The sequence below is a fragment of the Miniopterus schreibersii genome (assembly GCF_964146895.1).
Source record: "Miniopterus schreibersii genome assembly, chromosome: 3".
In the NCBI taxonomy this organism is placed as follows: domain Eukaryota; kingdom Metazoa; phylum Chordata; class Mammalia; order Chiroptera; family Miniopteridae; genus Miniopterus; species Miniopterus schreibersii.
In genome coordinates this window covers 8,101,827-8,124,897 of record NC_138103.1, presented here as the reverse complement: position 1 = coordinate 8,124,897, position 23,071 = coordinate 8,101,827, and the positions used below count along the sequence as shown (strand labels likewise).

The following is a 23,071-nucleotide window of genomic DNA, read 5'->3' as shown; positions in this document are numbered from 1 at the left end:
TAAAAGCCACATACCACCTTCATCTTGAATTATTCCAGGGCAGAACTGGCACTTTAAATAACAGTTAAAAAAACACTGATTTGATTTTGGCAAGAATCTCGACTATGTTACAGATTGCTGGGATTTGGGGGAGCATAATCACTTCCTTTCTCCCCTCCAGGTTCTATCCAGCTGCCATCCATTCTCCAGAACCCACATGCAGATCTAAATCTAATGTCCTCTTCATAACTGGCAAAGCTTTGCAATGCCTCCTCCTTCCCACCCTGAACTGACCTTACCCACCCAGCCCAGCAACAACAGGAAGGCAGGACAGAGGAAGACAAGCTTCTCCTGCGCTAAGCAGGTGACAGAGCACAAGCACAAAGCTAGACAGTATTCTGATGCAGCAACCTTACACTTGGCAGATATGGGCCAATGATGCTAGGCTCTCCCCAGTGTACCCATCAAAAATAAAACAAGAAACAAATCACTTCTGTGGGAAGAAAAAAAAATGAGAGGAGGGAGACAAAGCCCAGAAAAATGTGCTCCAATCTGCTCCCACTGGGGTACAGATAATAACCCCCTCAATGTGCACCAAGGCAGGAACCAGGGTACAGAAAAAGGGTGCCCTCTGCACAAGCAATGAGAGAACCAACAAGCTTCATGAGAATCAGTGCCACTACTGAGAGGCACTTGGTCACAGCATAGCAGGCAGAGACAGGTTAGAGCCAGTCCTGGTGCCACTAAGAACAGCTGTGGGCAAGTCCTGCAAGGTCGGTCACAGAGCATCCTTGTTATTATATGCAATCAGGTGTGAATACTGTGTGCTGATTATAAAGCACTATGCAAATGTTGGCTAATATACTCATACTTTCTACACTACAAGTTTCTTTTACCCAAACTCCATGTTTGAATTTGCTTTTACAAAGGCAAAGTCCCCTCGTCCTAGCCAGTTTGGCTCAGTGGTTAGAGTGTCGGCCTGCGGACTGAAGGGTACCAGATTCAATTCCAGCCAAGGGCATGCACCTCGTTTGCAGGCTGGGCCCCAAGTCAAGGCCCATGCGGGAGGCAATCAATCGATTTGTCTCTCTCACATCGACGTTTCTCTCTCTCTCTCTCTCTCTCCCACTCTCTCTGAAAAGCAACAGAAAAAATATCCCCGGGTGAGGATTTAAAAAATAAATAAATAAAATTAAAATAAAAGCAAAGTCCCCTCAGTTGTCACCATCTTGTCCCTCTCAATATACCCCGCACCACCTTAATACTTTGTCATTTCATCATCAGCCACATTACTCAAAGGTTCTCAAAGTATCATTACCAACTGCCAAAGGGTGCTTACATATCCCATACAACACAAACAATGATGCCTGTAAGAGCAGCTGCTAGGGGACCTTTGATGGTGTTATATTATGCAAAAAGTGGGACACTGCTACATAAGCAGACATCTCTGTTCAGTAGGAAGTGACTCTTCCTGGTTGGAGGGGGGGGTCGTCAAAATGCCCCTCCCATCACCATTGAGGAATACTAGGCCCCAACAGAGAAAACACCACACGCTCTGCAGTCATGGCTTCTCACGTGTTCTGGGTTTGCACAGCACTTCTAATCAATCCAATTTTAAGTTTTACTTTCAATAGTATGCTTGGTAATCAAAATTATGACTTTGTTTAAAAAGCTATGATTTCTACGATACAGAAAACTATATTCTATTCTTGAAACTATACATGATTCCTTTCTGCCACCCCACCAGAGATTCACTGGGTTAGAAAGGCAGAAAGGGGGCAGTTTGTTTGTTTGTTTGTTTGTTTGTAGAAGATGCACAGGAGAAAAGAAATATAGGTACTTAGCTCCTGTCTAATTCCCAATCCTACCAGAAACCTTGGCCTTGCTCACAGCCCTGCATAATGAAGAAGTGACTCCACATGGAGTTTTCCACTAGCCTCCAATCCCCATACAACAAGCTTGGGAGGGGAACATGTGTCACCCTTCCCACAGTTCTCAACCGACACTGCTAGAACAGAGAGGAAAGGAGTGGGAGAGAAATAAAGTGCTGTTTTGATTCACTCCGAAACCAGCTCTGCTCCTTCAGGATGGGCAACAGAGCATAGCCAAGAACTAGAAATTCCACACCATTCCACCTGTGCCCTTTCACTGTACAGATGGATACTCCCTATCCTGGGAATGCCTGAACATGAATTGTTTGTCCAGTGTTACTGTGAAGGGTGTGGGCTCTAGAGTCAGCCCCCATCTGCATCTGATTTCTGACTTCACCACTTAGGGTTTTCATGATCTTGAACAAATTACTTAACGTCTCTGAGCCTCAAGGTTTTTCACTTGCAAAATGGACTTACAACAGTACTCCCCCTCACCAGGTAGTTGTGAGAAGTAGACATAATCCCTTGGCACCCTTAACCATAAGTGAGCAAAACAATTTTACTATGTATTTCACTGGTGAGTCAGTAAGTTTTAAAAAAAGGAAGAAGCCAAATAAAAATTCCATATAACAGGTCAACTAAATGCCAAGAATACCAACCGTCTTCACTCTCATTTTTACACAGATTACCTCCCAGCACTGCAAACAAAGAATATAAGGATGGTAACACATATCCTCCAGATTTCTACTTGTGTATGGGTCAACACAGGTTTGGGATTAGATCCATGATTATAGCAGCAAAACAGTTTTGTTTTGTTTTTCCCCAGAAATATCACAGAAGCCCAATATATAAAAGACTCACTCAGGGACACTGTTCACTTGCGGGGGGCACCATGGGGGGACTCAAAGGCCTATATGCTCCCAAATCCAGCACGTGAGACTCCACCAAGAAACCCTACGGGGCCTACGAGCACAGAATGCCCCGCGCTAAAACACCTTTGCACTAAAGCCCTCCAGGAACTTTATGATTCACGTTCTACCAAGTCTAAAATAGAAAGCTGTCTTCAGGTAATAAATGGTTGCTGAAAAACTGGTTTGTAAATTCTCTCAAGTGTCTTTCAACCACGAGGCCCTCACCACCACCCAGGGCCTCTGCCACCTGAGCACTGAGTGATCCAATCACTGCATCAGCTGGCTCTAGTCTGCCCATTGAACTTCACTGTCCCTACACTCCCGCATCTAGTCTTCTCACCCATCCTATGCGTCAGCCAGACCCAACATCTCACTTTTCCTCGATATAACCTTTACTTGTCTTCACACGTCACTTCCTCTATCTAGAATGCTCTTCTCTAACTGGAAAACTTCTACCCATACATTAAAATGTCACTCCTTGAAAATGTCACCACCTCTGTGAAGCCTACCCAGGGCTAGTCACTTTCTGGGCTTCCTAACACTGAACTGCATACAGTGACCTGAATTTACCTTTCACTCTCTTACAGTGCTGGCAAATACATAAGTTAGAGCCACCTCAATGGAAGATGATGTAGCAACATCTCTCAAAAATTTAAATGCAGATAACTTCATCCAGCAAGTGCACTTTTGTGACTTTTTCCTCCAAAAGTTTACATGTAAAAGGACCTTTCTAAACAAAAGGTTGGAAATCACCTAAATTTCCATCAAAGCAAGACTGGTTAGGCCCAGCTGGCATGGCTCAGCAGTTGAGCATCGACCTATGATCCAGGAGACCAATGTTCGATTCTGGTCAGAGCACATACCCAGGGTTGCAGGCTTGACCCCCAGTAGAAAGAGTACAGGAAGAGCCAATCAATGACTCTCTCATCATTAATGTTTCTATCTCTCTTTCTCCCTCTCCCTTCCTCTCTCTGAAATCAATAAAGCCATATTTAAAAAAAAAAAAAAAAAAGACTGATTAAAGAAGGTATGTCCATACCATAGAATACTATGAAACTGTGAAAACAGTAGGGAAACCCTAGCCGGGTGGAGCATCAGCCCATCCCCCAGAAAGGCTGCAGGTTCGATTCCCAGTCAGGGCACTAGACTAGGTTTCAGGGTTCGATCCCTGGTCAGGGCGCATGCAGGAGGCTCTCCATCAATGGTTCTTTCTCTCTCTCTTCCCTCCTTCCTCTCTCCGTAAAATCAAGGAACATATCCTCGGGTGAGGATTGAAAAGGGGAAAAAAAAGAAAAACAGTAGGGAAGCTCTATACATATGTATATATGAACCTGCATCCAATACAAATTAAATGTTTTAAAAAGGCACAGGAAACAGTGTGGCAGTGTGTATAGTACGCTGCCTACTGACTGAGAAAGAGGAAGGAATGTAATACTATGCATGCACACACTGCTTTTTCTAAACTGGTGGGTAGCTTCCTCTAGGGAAGAGAATGGGATTCAGCAGATGGTGAAAGAAAGAGGCTTATACTCTGTACACTCTCTTGTATCATTTAAATTTTGTACACTACTCATTTGTTTTAAAAAAAAATATAAGAAAGAACTAGAGAAAAAGAGAAATTACCTGCTAATGTGCCCTAGTAGCCTGGGAGTGCACAGGCAGAGACTACTTCCTATTCATCTCTACGGTCCCAGGGTCTAGTGCATAGCAGGCACTTAATAAATATTTGCTGCAGGAATTATTTTAACTCTGTCTTTTTAATCTGGTTTTTATTTTTTAATTAAATTTATTGGGGTGACTGGTTAATAGGATCATATAGGCTTCAAGAATACATTTCTATGATAGTTATTCAATGGTGATAACTTAACAAGCTAACACTGACTTAGCACTTTTAACACCAGGCACTGTCTTAAGTATTTTACATGATTAATTTAATCCTCATAATAATCCCATTGCACAGATGAGGAAACTGAGACCCAGAGAGATTAAGTAACTAGTCACCAGTCACACATCCGGGTAAGTGGCAGAGCCAGGATTCAAACACTGGTCCCAAACCTCTGCTCTTAAACATGAGGTTATACTATTTTTCACATACCTAGGAATGTTCCGAAATCAATGAAGTACACTTCTTAATGAATACTTGCTACAAAAATCTTGTCCTTAACCGCTGAATCATAAAAACTGTTGAAATATGAGTTATGGCCCAGTCAGCATGGGTCAGTGTGCATTGATCTGTGAACCAGGTCATGGTTCGATTCCTGGTCCGGGCATATGCCCGGGTTGCAGGCTCGATCCCCGGTAGGAGACATGCAGGAGGCAGCCAATCGATGACTCTCATCACTGATGTTTCTATGGTGTTTCTCTCTCTCTCCCCCTCTCCCTTCCTCTCTCTGAAATGAATAAAAACATATTTTTTTTAAATAAATAAAATTAGTTAGGCCCTAGCCATTTTTGCTCAGTGGTTAGAGCACTGACCCTCAGACTGAAGGGTCCCAGGTTCGTTTCCAGCCAAGGGCACATGCCTCGGTTGTGCACTCAGTCCCCAGCCTGGGTCAGGGAGCATGCAGGAGGCAACCAATCGATGTCTCTCTCTCTCTCGTCGATGTCTGTCTCTGTCTCTCTCTCTCAGAAGGAAATAAAATGAGTTAGGACACCGCCTACATGGGGATAGAGGAATCCCTAAGCTCTGATCCTGCATTTCTGGTTTATGCGCACCCCACCACACCTGCAAGGGGATCAGGTTCTGGGAAAATGATTAACAGACTAATCAAAATAAGACACTGACCTGCCCACCTGTGAATTTACCATGTATAGCCCCAGCCTCGGAATGCGCTGTCACGACATGGGCCTTCTTTCTCCAAGCACCACCAGATAATTCCTGTCTTGGTCCCTATTTTAGGTTCTGTCCTACTCCAAGGCCTGTAGCTCTCTACCCAATGACAACCATAAACTAGGAATGGAACACCTTAACCAACTAAATATGCAAAATTCAAGAGTGTTGCCATAGCCGGATTGTTAGTTTTCAAACTATAATACACAGATTCAACTCAAACTTTAATCTAATTCATCTTTTCTTTCTGCTTTAAAAGATCTTGAGGCCATATATGATTCCATTTTTATGACATATCGAGAATAAGCATATCCACAGAGACAGAAAGCAGCAGATATGTGGTTGCCAGGGCTAGGGGTAGGAGGAATGGGGTTAATGGGTTCGGTTTCCTTTGGAGTCATGAAAAAGCTGTAGAACTAGAGTGGCTAGAGCTTTTTACTGGAATTATACATTTTTAAATGGTAAATTTTATGCTGTATGTATTGTACTACATACTACAATTTTAAAAATAACCAACTTAAGACTGTGGAAAGAAAGTTAAGGCACCATTTCTAATACATTAAAGTATAAAGGATACTTAAATAGTAATAAAGTAAGCATAAAGGGTCCCTCTCCTATTAGCAGACAAAAATAAAATCTAACTTGGCAACTTTTCCTACAAAGAGAAAGACTCTGAGGAACAATGAAAAGCCATGTTTTTCTTAAGACCACCCAAATGCTGATAAGTGTATTTATCTCAGGTTGGTGGAAAGAATAAACTGGCATAACCTTTCTGGAAAATATCTGATGACGTATCTTAAAAGTGTTCATACTATATCTAAAACTATTTTAATATAAAAGGTTCATTTTTTAAAAATCTTCATACCCTTGGGTCCTTCTGGGAATCTAGCCTAAGGCAATTTTCTGAACTACAGAAAAAGCTTTTTGCAAAAACATTAATCAAATATTATTTACAATGGCAAAAAAATAGAATAATCTATGCCTAAGAATCCATGTAATGTAATATTATACAGCTATTGTAAATATTTACGAAGTGTTTAATGATTTGGAAAAACCACTTATACTATAATGATAAGTGGAAAAGGCAGAAGAAAAAAATGTATCTACAGTGTGATCTCAACCATATTTAAAAAGTAAATAAAAGACTAGAGGGAAACAAACCAAAATGTTATTAAAGGTTGAACCAGATGATGGTTAATTGTCTTTTTATACTTATCAAATACTCTAGAGTCCAAAATACTTTTTTTTAAAGATTTTTTATTGATTTTTAGAGAGAGAGGAAGGGAGAGGGAAAGAGAAAACATCCATGTGAGAGTGAAACATCAGCCACCTCCTGCATGTCCCCTACCAGGGATCGAGCCCTGGCATGTGCCCTGACAGGGAATCAAACTGGCAACCTTTCAGTGCACAGGATGACGCCCAACCAACTCAGCGACACCAGAAAGGGCCCAAACATTAGGAAAATGTAACTAAGCAAAGTCAAGAGGTAGCAGAAAAGACTTTCTGATAGCATCAGTGCCTACTTTAATTGCCAAACAGTACTAGAACAAAGAAGGTGCAGAAAATGAGCTAAATTACTGGCCAAATCTTGGAAGGCTTGGCTACTGCAGTGTTGTTGTTACTGTTGTTGTTGTTGGGGGTAGGGAGTTGTTTGTTTTTAAATAAATCCCTATGGGATAAGAATATAGAGGCACTCCCTGTAGTATTTCTGTAATACTTCGGCAATTGTAAAATTATCTCAAAATAAGACATTTAAATTAAATAAATCCTTGCTAGATCGCTTAATTTGTCTTTCACTAAAAACAGAATGCAGAACATAGATAAACAATTTCCTGGACAATAATAAAGTACCTGGCTCCTTTCCCCATGACTTAAATAAAAGTCTTTCTGCAGCAGTCGCCTTCACAGAAATCACCTCTGCTGTCTAGTAGAAGCCTTGCTCTTCAACATTTCAAAGGCATCCCCTTCATGAACTGACCTAAACACACTAAGCTTTTTCACTTTGCCATGTATATCTATGGCTCCATATGCCCCAAATGGCCCTTCTGTTTCCTCACCTCAGGCTCCAACTCTTTTCTAGTGACTTCCCATTTCTGTTTTGAAACACAACTCAGCTGTCACCTCCTTTGGAAAGCCTTCCCTGATACAGCCCTCCCATACCCAATTTGGCCAGGCTTTTTTTTTTTCCAAGTACAGTTGTACCTCTACAAGGTTTTATTTCTGTACTTAACCCCCAACACTGTAATTATGTGCTGACATGCACATCTCACGCAGGGTTAGAAACTTTCAGAAGTTATAAACTTCTATAACTTCTATTCACCCTTTTCCATGCTTGCATTCAACAGGGGTAAAACAAATGAATTCCCTATTATTTTGCAACTATGTTGCAAGTAAGCCCCCCAAATTCACCAACACTTCCTTCCAGCGCCTGACTTTCCTTTCAGTAAAGAATTACAAATTACACACATTTTGGTGCATACCCACCAGGACTTAGTATGTTTTCAACTTTCTCTAAATAATGAGCAATGTTTGCAATGGCCCAGCACTCACCCAATATTAGGAACTGCTTTCCTACACCTAGAATAGGTGGATCCAAGACACCAAATTTTAACATTCTACTCTCTAATTTATCCATAACTTCTATTTGCTAACTAAGAGCTTGAACTTCCTCGTATCTTTTCATGAGCATCACCAGTGGCTCAGCGGTTGAGCGTTGACCCAGGATCCAGGCAATCGGGGTTCGATTCCCAGTCAGGGCACATGCCCGGGTTGCAGACTAGATCCCCAGTCGGGGGCATGCAGGAGACAGCTGATCAATGACTCTCTCATCATTGATGCTTCGATCTCTCTATCCCTCTCCTTTCTTCTCTATAAAATCAATAAAGATATATTTTTTAAAAATAAAATAGCAAACAATTTATTAAAGGCTTTGAAGGTTACTAATAAAAAAAACAAGTGTTCAATATCAAGGGTCTACAGAATATGCCAATCAAAGCTGTCTTTCATTTTCCATCTGTTCACTATTGAGGTATAAAGGGGGATTCTTTTCTTATATTTTCTTATAAGAGTTTTCTTATATTCTTTGAGATCTTTTCAAAAGTGTTCAAGTTTTTTCTCATAAGAAGTCTCCTTTACAGATACACCAGGATGTGATTTTCAGTACTTCTCAGTAAAGTATGCCTGTCCACAGAACTCTAGGGATATTGACCGGCCACCTCCACAGTGAAATGAGGCCACATGGTATTTCCTGAAAGATGGCATATGTGCTTGGATCTTTAACTGGCTTGTGAAGACTGGAGTTGGAAAGAATGGAAGAGGGGAGGAAGGAAAAAAGAATATATATTGAGCCCAGCCTGTGTGGCTCAGCAGTTGAGCATCGACCTATGATCTAGGAGATAGAGGTTCGATTCCCAGTCAGGGCATGTGCCCAGGTTGCAGGCTCCATCCCCAGAAGGGGGTGTGCAGGAAGCAGCTAATCAATGACTCTCTCATTACTGATGTTTCTATCTCTCTCTCCCTCTCCCTTCCTCTCTCTGAAGTCAGTAAAAAAAATAAATATAAAAGAATATATACTGATTTTTAAACAATAAGAGTTTGAAGTACAACCCAAGATTTTCAAGAAATTTCAGGTTTACAGAGAGCTGCTCTGTAGACCCAGGACAGGTGCCTTCCTTTAACCAGGTGTAGGCTCTCTTTGTCACTGGGGGAATTGCAGTGGAAAATTAGAGAAACCCTACTCATGATTGGTAAACTCTCTTATGAAGCTACTTCATATATCCTTTAACATTCGAAATTCATACTCTGGTTCATAATCCAATTAACAACCAGCAACAAATGATTACCAGAGAAATCATTTCACCAAGGTGAGCTCTGCAACTTTCTAGCAATATAATTGCTTTCCTACAGTTAAACCTATTCTTACATTATGTTATGACAAATAAACATGAAGCCAAATGGGAAGAAATATGCATCTTAACTACAAGGATCACCAAACAAAAGGTAAATAAATGTATGATGATTTAGAAAACGATCAGATTATTTAGCTCTATCACCAAGGCAATCATTTTATTCAAGTCCACAATATCAGTACACATGAAATGTTAGTGTTCTTATTTTGACTAAAATCAGCAGCATAAGATTCAAACAAATGTGCAAGATATTCCAAACCTCACTGTATCGACATTCTATTATTCAGCCAAATTACTTTTTTTTTTTAATGTTGGCTGACCCAAAAGAAAAATGTATAAAGATCAGAGAATGGTCAGTTGATGTAGGAAAAATACACATGACAATTAAATATCAACAAATGTTCCACTTCACTCATAACTAAAGGACTGCACATATAATTCCTGAGGTGTCATTTCACCTCTCACATAAAAAGTTTTAATGTTAGCCAGAAGGTAGGTTAATAGGAACTATCCCATTAATGATAGTATAAACTGATAAGATACTTTTGTAGGAATAGCACTATCTACCAGAATCTTTTTTTTTAAATATCTGTATTGATTTTTAGAGAGGAAGGGAGAGGGAGAGAAGCATCCATGCAAGATCAAAACATCAACCAGTTGCCCCCTGCACACCCCTCACCGGGGATGGAGCCCGTACCCGTAACCTGGTCATGGGCCCTGACCTGGAATTGAACCGGCAACCCTTCAGTACACAGGATGACCCCAACCAACTGAACCACGCCAGCCAGGGCTCTACCAGAATTTTTAAATACATGTACCATTTGCCCCACAATTCTACTTCCACTAATTTATCAATAACTACGATCTCACAAAATGGGCAAATATATATTCGATGTGTTCATTGTAGTACTAAATCTGAAATAACCAACATTAAGAAACTAGGTAAATACATTAAAGCAGGCATATCATGTTCCAGGGAAAAATGAAAAAAGAATGATACATGCTAAGAGATATCTTAATTGAGTTACTGAACCTCAGCAAAATAGGTTTCTTTCAGCAACCATGCAAAAAAGCCAAATTATACCTCACTGAAGTAAAGGGAGAGCATTATACAAATTACACTAACCAAATTTTTCCACACATCATTTGATGACAGAAAACAGTGAGAAACAGCTACAGACTTCTTAGGAAAATAATGTACACCCATGAGTATTGTAATACCCAGCCCAGCTGCCATGTATGGATAAGGACAACAGACTTTTTCAAACATGAAATAATTCAGGGAATCTAGCAACAATGAACTCTTCCGGAAAAAAGTATCGGTTAATGAATGCATTAAAGTGTCAACAAAACATTCAAGCCCAGATGGTGTAACAATGTCTACAAGATCTGAGGGAAAGAGTGCAACCCAATAATTTGATACCTAGCCAAGATGTCCTTCAAGTATAAAGGCAGGCAGGCAGACTTTCTTAATTCACCAAATAAGGCACCCTTTTTAGAAGTTGACAATAAAACCTAGCCAACAGTGAGATGAATCAAAGAATTCAGATATGAAAAGACTACAGTTAAAAGAACCAGTGGGACCCTGGCTAGTGTGGATCAGTTGGCTGGAGTGTCACCCGTACACCAAAAGGCTGAGGGTTTAATTCCTGGTCAGGACATGTAACCAGGATGTGGGTTTGAACCCCGGTTGGGGCACATGCCAAGGGCAGCTGATAGATGTTTCACTCTCCCACGATGTTTCTCTCTCTCTTTCTTTCTCCCTCTCTCTTCCTCTCTCTCTAAAATCAGTAAAAGCATGTCCTCAGGTGACGATTTAAAAAAAAGAACCAGACCAGCTGATGTGTCTGTGGTTGAGCATTAACCCATGAACCAGCTCATAGCTCAATTCCCACTTATGCCTGAGCTGTGGGCTCGATCCCCAGTAGGGAGCATGCAGGAGGCAGCTGATCAATGACTCTCTCTCATCATTAATGTTTCTATCTCCCTCCCTCTCCCTTCCTCTCTCTGAAATCAATAAAAACATATTAAAAAAAGAAGAACCAGTAGAGACCACTGAATCCTTTAAAATATAAAACTAAGACTAAATACTGAGAAAACTGGGGATATAGACCAGGCTATATAAGTGCTCTAAAGATACTGACAAAGTAAAATAATCAAGGGTGAAGAGGAGAAAGTGGAAGGAGAACAAATTTTATTTTTCCTATCATGAAGTATACTGATACTGCCTAGAACTGAAACATGGAATACATACATGTATTTATACAAAATGATGCCATATTCTTAATTTTTTTCATAATCTTTTTCCTTAATCTACAGGGATTTATCAAGAGCTAGTAATTATTGCCCTAGCAATAATTTTTGCTCAGTGGTTAGAGTGTGGGACTGAAGGGTCTTGGGTTCGATTCTGGTCAAGGGAATGTACTTCAGTTGCAGGTTCAATCTCCAGGCCCAATCAGGGCACATGCGGAGGTAACCAATAGATGTGTCTCTCTCACATCAATGTTTGTCTCTCCCACTCCCTTCCACTCTAAAAAAATTAATGGAAAAAATATCCTCAGATAAGGATTAACAGGAAAAAAAAAAGAGCTAATAATTATTAAAGCAAAGATTTATTTAAAATTTGATAATTTCTTTTTCAGTTTCACTTGTTTCATTTTTCTGCTATTAAATTCAAATGAGATGGATAGACCTCAAGGGCCTTATGCTTAGTAAAAAAAAGTCAATCTCAGGTTACACATGACAGATTATATTCATATACCATTCTCAAAGTGACAAAAGTATAAATGGAGAATTGGTGGCTGCTAGGAGAGAGGGAGGGAGACTACAAACACAAAGAGAATTAGGCTAGAGGGAGTTCTTCTGTGATGATGGGGCAGCTCTGTACCTTGATTCCCGTGGTGGTTACATAAATTGATCGATATATGGAATGAACTACACAGAACTATACACACATATGAATGTAGGTTAAAAAACGGTGAAAACTGAATAAGGTCTAGTTTAGTTAATAACTGATATGTACCAATGCCAATTTCCTGGATTTGATACTACACAGAGCTGTAAAAGATGTCATGATTAAGGGAATCTGCGTGAAGGGTACACAGGACTCTTTGTACTTGTCTTGCAACTTCCTGTGTCTATATACAGGGTGTCCCCAAAAAAATGTATACACACTGTAACTACTGAGAGCTCAATTTTGAAAATGAAATGTATTTTAATAAACACTGCCTTTACGATTATTTAAAGTGTGTGTATACATTTTGGGGGATACTCTGTATTTCAAAAAGTATAGCTTTTTAAAATGTGATAGTAAACTGATTTTTCTTTTAAACTAGCATGACCCAAAAAATCAGCAAAATCATTTTAATAAAAGTATTTACTTAGATAAGGTATCCACTCCCCTTATCCATGGATAGATGGATGGATGGATGGAATATTTAGATAACGTTAATCATAGTTTAAAGCAGTAGGATTTGGGGTGATTTCTTTTTTGCCATGTTCTTTATAACTTTTGATACAGCTTGATTCTGTAATGAACACAAGTCATTTTTATTAAAACTATCCAGTTGTTACTCAAAAAAAAAATCTTCCCAGGCCTGTTTATTAGCCATTTTAGAAACCATTGATTTTTTTTTCCCCCAGCTGCATTTAGCTCATAAAATACCTTTATAACATTCCAGGGAGCCTGATACCAGAGATCCTGTTCATTACAACCTTCATATAAAACAGTGGCAGGCTGCTCTAATGTAAATGAACTACTGCATATGCTAATTCTAATGGGCTGACCTGAAATGCATAAAGAAATCGAACGTCTGAGCAGCCTGGCCAGGGGCTGATATGGACTTTTTTTTTTAATATATCTTTATTGATTTCAGAGAGAGGAAGGGAGAGGGAGAGGGGAAGCTGAAATGTCAACGATGAGAGAGTCCTCATTGATTGGCTGCCTCCTGCATGCTTGGAACTGGGGGTCAAGCCCACAACCAGGGCACGTGCCCTGACCAGGAATTGAACCTCTATCTCCTGGATTCTAAGTCAATGCTCAACCGCTGACCCATACCCAGTCGGGCTGATAGGGGCTCTTAAAGAGAGAGAACTAATCCCATTCCCAGGCTTTAAGTAGGAGGGAAGGGAAGGGAGTGAAGGGAAAGGATGGAAGAGTTTAACATTTTGCTCTTCCAACTTCTAAACTGTTTGACACTACAAGAAAGTAGCTTTATAAATCTTATACAATAAAAACAAATAAATCAAAATAATAAAAGGGAAAAAACAGACCCAACTATAATCAAAGATGATAAATGTGAAACCATTGGCTAGAAAGCCTCAAAGAGGTTATGTTTATGGTGACCCAGAAATGGTAGGTAAGGTCTCATCTAAAAAACAAAGAAAAGGCCCAGCCTGGCGTGGCTTAACGGTTGAGCACTGACCTAGAATCCAAGAGATCACGGCTCTATTCCCGGTCAGGGCACATATGCCCGGGTTGCGGGCTCCATTCCCAGTCGGGGGTGTGCAGGACGGGGCCAATCAATGACTCTTTCTCATCATTGATATTTCTATCTCTCTCTCTCCCTCTCCATTCCTCTCTCTGAAATCAATAAAGATTTAAAAAACAAACAAAAAATGAAGAAAAGGACATTCAAGCGGAGGGAACAGAATTGAGCAAAGTATGAAAGTGTACTCAGTGTTCTGAAAAGCGATTTGTTGGGGCTAGAGAACAAGATATAATTTGGGAAGTCTAAAAGATATTCCAAATAAATCACTTTAAACATTTAATAAATCATATTCATCCTTATTAAGAAGACTAAAAGTGAAATTGTGGAAATCCAGGGCCATCTGCTTCCCACTTCTGTGCTGTGATATAAATGTGATCTCTGACAGCAATGGGGGCATCAAATGGCATGACCACATCTGAGTTTCATTAGGTAGCTCTGGCAGGAATACAGAAGACAGAGCAGTGGAGGAAGACCTGGAAGCTGTCAAGACAACACAGTGAAAGCAAAAGACAACAGCCTGACCAAAGTGGAGAGAATGGAGGGAAAGGCCAGGGTCAAGAGACAAGTAAGTCAGCAGCCACATCAACAGGTCTACAAGGGGCGAACTAAAGGGGAAGGGGAAGTTAAAGATGACTCAGGTTTATTATCTGAGTGTTGTGTGAATAAGGTCATTAACAGAACTAGGGCATGGAGAGGAGGTTGCTAACCTGAGGGGAAGATGATGGCTTTGGTTAGACATGTTTGATTAGATGTCTACAGGATACTAAGGGGGATATCAAAGGCTGAAGAGAGACGCTGAGTTCTCATTAGTACACAGGTTATGGCTGAAGCTATGAGAAAGAAAATCAAGGGAGACTAAGCCATGAGAGTAATATCACGGAAGCCAAGGGAGCCAAGGAACAAAAGTGTTTCGGGGCGGGGGGGGGGGGGGGGGGGGGGGAGGAGACCAGCTGTTGTTAAAGGCCAAGAGGAAAAGTCAGATGGCATAGGACTGAAAAGGGGCTCTTCATGTTGGATTCAGCACAAAGGTTATAGGTGATCTTGAAACATAGTGAAGACAGAAAGTCAGTCTGCAGTGCCTGTGGAATGAACCTTGGTGGAAAAAAGGGAACAGATTTGAAAACGTAGAGGCTACATGTTCAGGAATTCCCTCCGTCCTTACCCCAGGCTGTGCTGTCACATCTTGACTTGGACAAGTATGTCCACAGTCCAACTATCTAAAATCGTCAAGATCCTTGTCGTGACCAATGCCAGTTACCTTCATCTCAACAGCAGCAACTGCCCACCTACCTACAGATCCCTTAGTTTATCAGCACATGGCCCATCTCGTGTCATCTTCCTGTCAGTTTCCTTATCTATCATCTTGTCTATCCCCACCAAATCTAAATCACCAATTAATAAATTTCCCACTATTCCCAATTGCCAGGTTAGAGGCTTCCAAAATCAGCTTGAGCTTTCCCCTTTTCTTCACCCCTTGAATCTGGAACCAGTCAGAGTTTTAAGTGACAACTCTCCTACTCTTCCTCTCCACTCCTAATTCCACATCCAAAGACAGGCCTTTGGGCACATCCATCCAAACATGGTGTCATATCTGGTTTCCCAAACCAATCTAACCTATACATGGCAGATAAATTAGTTTTCCTTTAAGGAAAAACCAGCCAAAAAGCAAAAGTCCAATTCCCTAAAGCAGTCCCGGAGGCCCTCCATAATGTAGCCATAAACTTCCTTTATAGTCTTCTCTCCAACTTCTTCTTCACAAAAGCCTTCCTTAACATTATACACTGTTACACCTTCTCTTCTGGAATATCCTCTTACTACAAGTTCTATTCATCATAGGGAAACTAGCTTATTCCCTCTCTCTAAAGCCCCCTTTAAACACCCAAGACCTCCACAGCTTTCCTACCACAGTTTAACTATTATGCCAAGAATTGTTCTAGACTCTTGTTACACATCAGTAAGCAAAGATTTTTAGCATTATGTTGTTAATCATTTAGCAGAAGGAGATTTAAAAAAACAGACTTCACAAATAACATTTAGTATATAAAATGTTTACAAATTGTAAATGCTACAGGAAAGAAGTAAAGCAGCATATGAAGGACTGGGAGTTCTGGAGTGGGATAGTAATTTTAAATAGATTAGTAAAGATAGGCCTCGTTGGGAAGGTGTCTCTTGAGAAGGCTTGCAGGTCAAACTTGTCCTGCAGCTATCTAAGCAACAGTGTAATCCAAACAGAGGCAAAAACGGGGCCAAAGTCCTGAGGCAGGAACACACCTAGAATCTAAAGAACAGCAAAGAGGCCAAGGTAGTTGAGCCGAGTGAGCCACAGGGAAAGTAGTAGATGGGTTCAGCGTGTAACCATGGGGCAGAATATGGAGGGCACAGCAGGTCATGCAGGAGCATGAGGGCTGCTCCTGGCTTTGCTCTAGTGAGGTGAGGAGCCATGGGAACAGAGCAAAGAAATGAACTGCCTTAGATTTTTCAAAGAATCACTGAGGCCACTATGCTGAAAACAGTCTATAAAGGGGCAAGGTTAGAAGCTAGGAGAACAGATAGGAGACAACTGCCATAATCCAGTCAAGAGATGATGAAGGCCTGAACTAGAGTGGTAGCAGGGGAGGGAGTAAGTGATAAAATCCTGGCAACATTTCAAAGGCAGAAAACGATCGGCTTTCCTGATACAATCAGATGCAGGGTATGAAAGGTCAAGGATGATTCCAAGTTTTTGGCACAAGCAGCTAGAAGGATGGAACTACTTCAGATGACACAGAGAAGGCTGTGGGTGGAGGAGACTTAGAGGGAAAGATAAGGAGTTGAGTTTGAGACATGTTACATTTGAAGTGCCTGACAAACAAGCATGCATGTCAAGTAAGCAGCTGCATACACGAGGACTGCTGCTGAGGAGAGAGGTCTGCACTAGGAAGCTCACTGGGTCTGAGGCCTAGGGCACCCCAGCTGTTCAAAGATCAGTGAGATGAGGAAGGAAAGCCAGTTAGATGGAAGAAAAACAAAAGCACATCTTAGTGTCTTAGAGGCCCAGTGAAGACTTAAGGAAGGGGGAGTGTTCACCCTGTCCAATGCTACTGACAGATCAAGATGAGAACTGAGAACCAACCACTGCATTTACAAATGGTGTAGAGAGGGACCTTGACAAGTGAGCTTAACAGAGAATGGAGGATAACCACTTAAAGACCACACTTTTCTGGAGCATTGTTGCAAAGGGGAACAAAGAAATAGGGCAGCTGCTGGCAAGGAAAATAAGGGTAAAAGTATTTATGATGAGGAAAAAAATTAATGTTTGAGTAGCACATGTATGTACGGATATAAAGCCCTAAAAAGCCCTAAGCACTCAATAAATGTTAGTTCCTTCCTTCACTCTCCCTTTATACCTATCATTTTCTATTGTCTTTACTGATATGTATCTGATCTTTGGAACTATCTGCAAACAACTTTTACTTGGAAGGCCCTTTTTCACCTTATTCAACTGTCAAACTCTTCCTAATCCTTCAAGACTCAAATATTCCTCCTGGGAAGCCTCCCCAAACCCTTCTCCTCAGTTAATCTCCCCCAGATATGCTACCTTTGTACCAATGCATCCTTCTGTAATACCCTTATCACAGTCTCTTGCAATTATCAGAATATATGTCCCATCTTCCTCACTAAACTGTCTCCTAGAGGGCAGGGGCAATATTACTCCTCTGGAGTGAAAGTTTAACAGTTAAGAGCACGAGCTCCTGAGCCAAATTGCCTGGGCTTGAATCCCAGTTCCATCACATGGTTGCAGAATGACCCTGAAAAGTTGCCTAACCTCTCTGGGCCTTGGATGTTCTCATCAATAAAATGGGAAATAAAAATAGCCTCTATCTCCTGTCATTGTTTGGAAGAGTAAATGAGTTAATATATGCAAAATGCCTGGCATATGCTAAGGCCTATAAACATTAACTATTATGTTATATAGTGTCCACAGTACCTAGGATTTTAAGCTTGATGCAAGAAGTCAGTAAATTATTTCATAAATGACTAAACTAAGGCACTAAAAAGCTCTGGCCTACTAGGTAATTTCACCACGGGAACCATGTCATGTCATCTTAACTAAAGTTTTAATAAAAAATATTACAAAGACTCAAACATATGACAACTAATACTCTTAAAAGTTAAACTGTCAGTAGGAAATGAAGAGGAAAAAGTTCCTAGAATAAATAATGAGCTGTGATCCCAGGGAAAAGACTCTCCTCCTGTAATACACAAACCAGGCAGCAGCTTCCTTGCATTTTGGGGGACAAGCCTGCTTTGCCTCTACCCAAGACCCTGGGACACCTCAGATGAACACCTGGTATGATGTAGAAAGGAAGTAATTAGATGGTCCTGCTAACCCTATGTGCTAAAATATAACTCAAAACTTACTTCAGGAAAAAAATGTACGTGTTGGTCATAAATATAGACCAGACTATAAAGTCAGCTATTACTTTGCTAATTAATTGCTCAGGTGGTCATTTCACAATGCTCTCCTGAGTACCAACTGAAATGAAACCTAAATACAAGGTTGCTTGGCTAGCTTAGTCAATAACCAATAAAATTTTCCCCAGGGGTCCCAAAGCTCCCTGAGGGGAGGAATGTGTCTATCTTGGTTAATCTGACATTCCCTAGAGCCTGGCATATAGTGGGTACTTAAAATTCACTGAAAGATCTGTATGCCCATGTTCTCAGCAGCATTACTCACAGTAGCCAAAAGGTGGAAGTAATCCAGGTGTCCATAAACAGATGAGTGGATAAACAAAATGCAGCATACATGCACAATGGAGTATCACTCAGCCTTAAAAAGGAAGGAAATTCTGGCACATGCTACAACATGGATGAACCTCAAGGACACTGTGCTAAGTGAAATGAGCCGGTCACAAAAGGACAAATACTGTAGGATTCCACTTATCTGAGGTACCTACAGTCAAGGGAGACAAAGCAGACTAGCGGTCTCCAGAGGCTGGGGAAGGGAATAAAGGGAGTTAGAGGTTAATGAGTACAGTTTGTTTTGGAAAAAAGTTCTGGGGATGGATGCACAACAATGTGAATGCACTTAAAACTACTAAACTGTATACTTAAAATGGTTCAAATGGTAAAATTTCATATTATGTATTTTTTACAGTTTAAAAATGAAAACAAAAAATTTCATTGAAAGAATAAATGAAGGACTACTCAGCACTACTTTATCACTCACTAAATGTTCTATCTCATACCTTCAGATTATTCATTAGAGTTTCAATCTCTACATTTTACAGATGAGGAAGGAAAGTGGGGCTCAGAGAGCTTAACTGATCTGCCACTATACTATAGATGGTATCCACTGTATCTGCTCAGTATTAATGGTGTATTGTATCTGACTGGTTGTAGGCCCCATGAAGACAAGGGCTATGCCTTAGGTCTTCTTTCTATGCCCAGATCCTGAACACACTACCTATAGGCTCCTTGAATGTTTTGAAAATCGCACTGGCCTGAACATCTGTAGCACAGAAGATGTCATTGTATTCCTTTCTCAACTAAACCACTAACTTGGCAGGGGTAAATGGCAGCCTTAAGAACACTCCTGTCACTGGAGGTGCTCACACACAGGCTGGGCCATCAACCACTCCCCATGGCCTACTATGTGCCAAGAGCTAGGGCACATAAAGGTTCAGACAATTTCATCTTTAAGGGAGCCGAGTCTTCTGCAGTAGACAGATAAGGCTCAGACACAATTACAATGGCAAAAGATAAATGCTTAACAAATCTATGGGAGTACTGAGAGTGGCTACGGGTCGGGAAAATGTGGAAAGTATCTTCAGAAGCAGCTTCTGCGCTGGATCTGGAAAGATGAATAGTTTTCCAGACACTACAAAGAAAAGGCCAGAGCGTGTGGCAGGAAGAAGAGCAGACTGGGTTTCAAAAGAAAGCACCATTCCTGACTGCTATTATCTAGGTAAGTTAACCTCTGCAAATCACAAACCCTGTTTCCCCACGTATAAACCTACAAGACCCCTACAAGTTCTGTGTGTTGCATCTAACAGGAGCTCTGAAGTCAGACCACCTGGGTTCAGATCGTGCCACTGTCACTTATGGGTGACCTTGAACTGGTTCTGTGCCTCAGTCTCCCCACTTCAGAAGAGAGTTGGTGTGCTAATTAAATAATACTTATCAACCACTTAGCACAGGGCCTGGCACATAGTATGCCCTCAAAAAAATAATGATAGCTACTGTCATAATGAGCTACACTCTAAGAGAGGTAAACATCAGATGCTACAGTTGTGCCTACAGCGCTTTCAGGTCCCTCTCCGTCCAAGTGACATCCATGGGGGGATGGGAGCCGGGGCTTGCAAACCCTGCACGCATGTCACTGCCCTGATCCGCACGCGCCTCTCCCCGCCCCAGGGAGAAGCGATGGCTCAGCAGTCCCGGGGCCCGCTCCCACCTCAGGCTGCGCACTCAGGGAGGGAAGGGGCTGGGACCCCACTTACCATGGCTGGCCGGGGGAAGGGGTGGCTCAGATGAGCTGGCTCTCGGGCTTCGGACACGTCCCGCACGCACAGTTCAGGTCATGATCGCGGCAGACTCGGGAAGTCCCCCGCCCATGCAAAGAGAACCGCTTCCCCACCCGGGCCCCGCGGGGACCCTCTAAAAAGAGCGCAGCCCCCTGGCCCGCCTCATCGGGGCCGCCCAGAAAAATTCATCAAGACCCCCCCGCCCCTCCCCAAGTTACTGAAAAAGCAGGAAATAGGGCTCGGAGGCCGGCGAGGAGGGCGGCAGCTCGGGGCCCCCCGCCCGGGCCCGACCCCCGACGGGAGGTTCCGGGCCCAGGCAGGGGCTCCCCGGCCTCCGCGTTCAGAAGCAGAGGCGGGCCCGGCCCTGAGGCTGAAGGGGCGGAAGCTGAAGGGGCCTCGGCGGAGCAGCCCGAGGGGCCGGCTCAGGCGAGAGGCCCGGTGGCCCGCGCTGTCCTCGCCGCCTCAGCCCACACGGCCGCCACCGCCGCCCTCCGGAGCATCCCTGCACGCGTCCACCCGGAGCCCTCCGCTTGCACCGCGCGGCCGCCCTCAACCAACAGCCCCAACGCGCCGGAAGTGGCGAGCGCCCGGCGTGGCCCCACGGCGCGGCCGCCGGGCTGCGGCGCTGGAACCGGACCAATCCGGAATCAGGCGGGGGGCGGGGGGACGCAGGGCGGGGCTGCACCTGACGGCTCCCGCTGGCCCCGCCCTCCCGCTGGCCCCGCCCCGCGCGGGCGCCATGTTGGTGAAGGGCGCCGGGCCCTCCTGCTCCGCGAAGCGGCGCTTTCTCTTTCGCTGCGTTCGCTCATTCATTCCGCAGATCTTTAGGAAGCGCCTTTTACGTGCCAAGCGCCCGGCTGGCAGTCAGCGGCACGCAGCCTCTGCCCCGGTACAGCTCACGCCCGTTCGGTCCACACACATTTTAGCCCTGCTGCGGCCCAGGCTCGGCCGTGGGTGCCAGGACTAGCGCCAGAAGCGAGGCTGCCGTAGCCTCTGCCCTCAGGAGGCAATCGGGAAAGAGCCAATGAATAATTAATTGTAAGAAACGAGGAATGCTGTGAGTAATGTGAACGCAACCCACGGAAGGGAGGGATGGGAAATGTAAACCGAGACCCGAAGGATAAAGCCAGGCGTGGGAAGCGCGGTCAAAGCAGAAGGAGCGCAGCTCAGGGGTCCTGGGCCCTGGGCCGGCAAAGAATGTGGGGGGCTCCTGTTCCTGTGCTCCAACCCACTTTACTCCTGAAAGTGTCGATTTTAAGAAATAGAAGCAGGAAACGATCCCTAGCAGCAGAGGTGCTGCTAAGGTGCCCACTGCCTGGCCTGGGGCAAACCTGAGTGACCCGGCGGCCGGCAGACTCCAGCCGGGATCGGAATCACGCGGCCGCGGGCCTGCTGTCCTCTGAGCCCACTCCCAGGGTTTCTAATTCAGTAGGTCTGGGGTGGGGCTTAAGAATTTACATTCCTAACAAGTTCCCAGGTGATGCTAATGCCGCAGGTCCGGGGGCCGCACTGGGAGAACCTCCGATACAGCTCGTGGCCACAGAAAGCTCTCACTTATTCTTTCATCAAATATTTATTGTTGCCCGCTAAGTGACAACAACTGTTCTGAGGAGTCAGTGCTGAGCAAAACAGATAGACTGTGCCCTTATGGGGTTATGGAATAGAGAGACAAAATATTTTAATAGTATTATATAACAAGTAATCCCTTGTAATTGTGATAAAGCATGAAAGAAAAATACAGACCACCACCATGAGAGTTAATAGCCAAGGGATCGAAGCTGATCTTGAGGGTTGGGTTGAAGGTGATCAGGAAGTGACATTTATTTAAGCTGTAGCCTAAAAGAAATGTTGTTGTAGTTTGCTAGTCAGAGAGAGGAGACATCGAATATTCTAGGTTCTCTAGAATCTGCAAGTACAAGAGAGGCCATCTCAGAGGTAAGCAGGTACCTCAGGACTGAGGCCAAGTGACTTGTCCTTTCTTGGCTCAGTTTAGTGGGATGAGCAAAGACTTTTGTTATTTTGTTTGTTTGTTTAATTCTCACCCAAGGATATTTTTTTCCATTGCTTTTCAGAGAGAGTGAAAGGGAGAGAGAAACATCAATGTGAGAGAGTCACATCAATTGGTTGTCTCCTGCACACACCTGCAACCGAGGCCGGAATCAAACCCAGGACCCTTCAGTCAGCAGGCTGATGCTCTAACCACTGAGCCAAACCAGCTAGGGTGAGCAAAAGCTTTTGGATGAGATCATTGGTAGTAGGTCCCCAGCCCTTAGCACAAGCTGAGGTCTGTTGAGCACATTACTATCAAAGTCTTGATTTCCTCACTGTGTAATTGTGTTATCAGTGGAAGTGGGGTATCCTGTTCCCCACTGGGTGCTTGGGGTGGGGTCCTTACAATACCTTTAGAAAAAGAATTTCCTGAGACTCACACAGGAGGATGAGGGATTTTTTATTTGTGTAGAATTACACGTCTGGGTTTGCAAAGTCCCACTTCCCTTAATCCAGTCCTGGAAGATGGCAGCTGGGGATTCAGTAGAGCTAGAAGCAAAGCCAGGGTCCAAAGTTTCTTTTCCATG

At 43.0% G+C, this 23,071-nt stretch overlaps 1 protein-coding gene across 2 annotated transcripts in view; it reads right to left on the bottom strand.

The window, feature by feature from the left end:
* XPO6 (exportin 6) overlaps nt 1–21,106 on the bottom strand; it is a 112,676-nt gene extending 91,570 nt beyond the window's left edge. For both annotated transcript variants that reach the window (XM_081132718.1, XM_081132717.1), the window contains exon 1: nt 20,472–21,106. In XM_081132718.1, the coding sequence (XP_080988844.1) occupies nt 20,472–20,474 (3 nt within the window). In that variant the 5' untranslated portion in view covers nt 20,475–21,106. The remainder of the gene's footprint in view (nt 1–20,471) is intronic.
* Between the last annotated feature and the right edge of the window lie 1,965 nt (nt 21,107–23,071).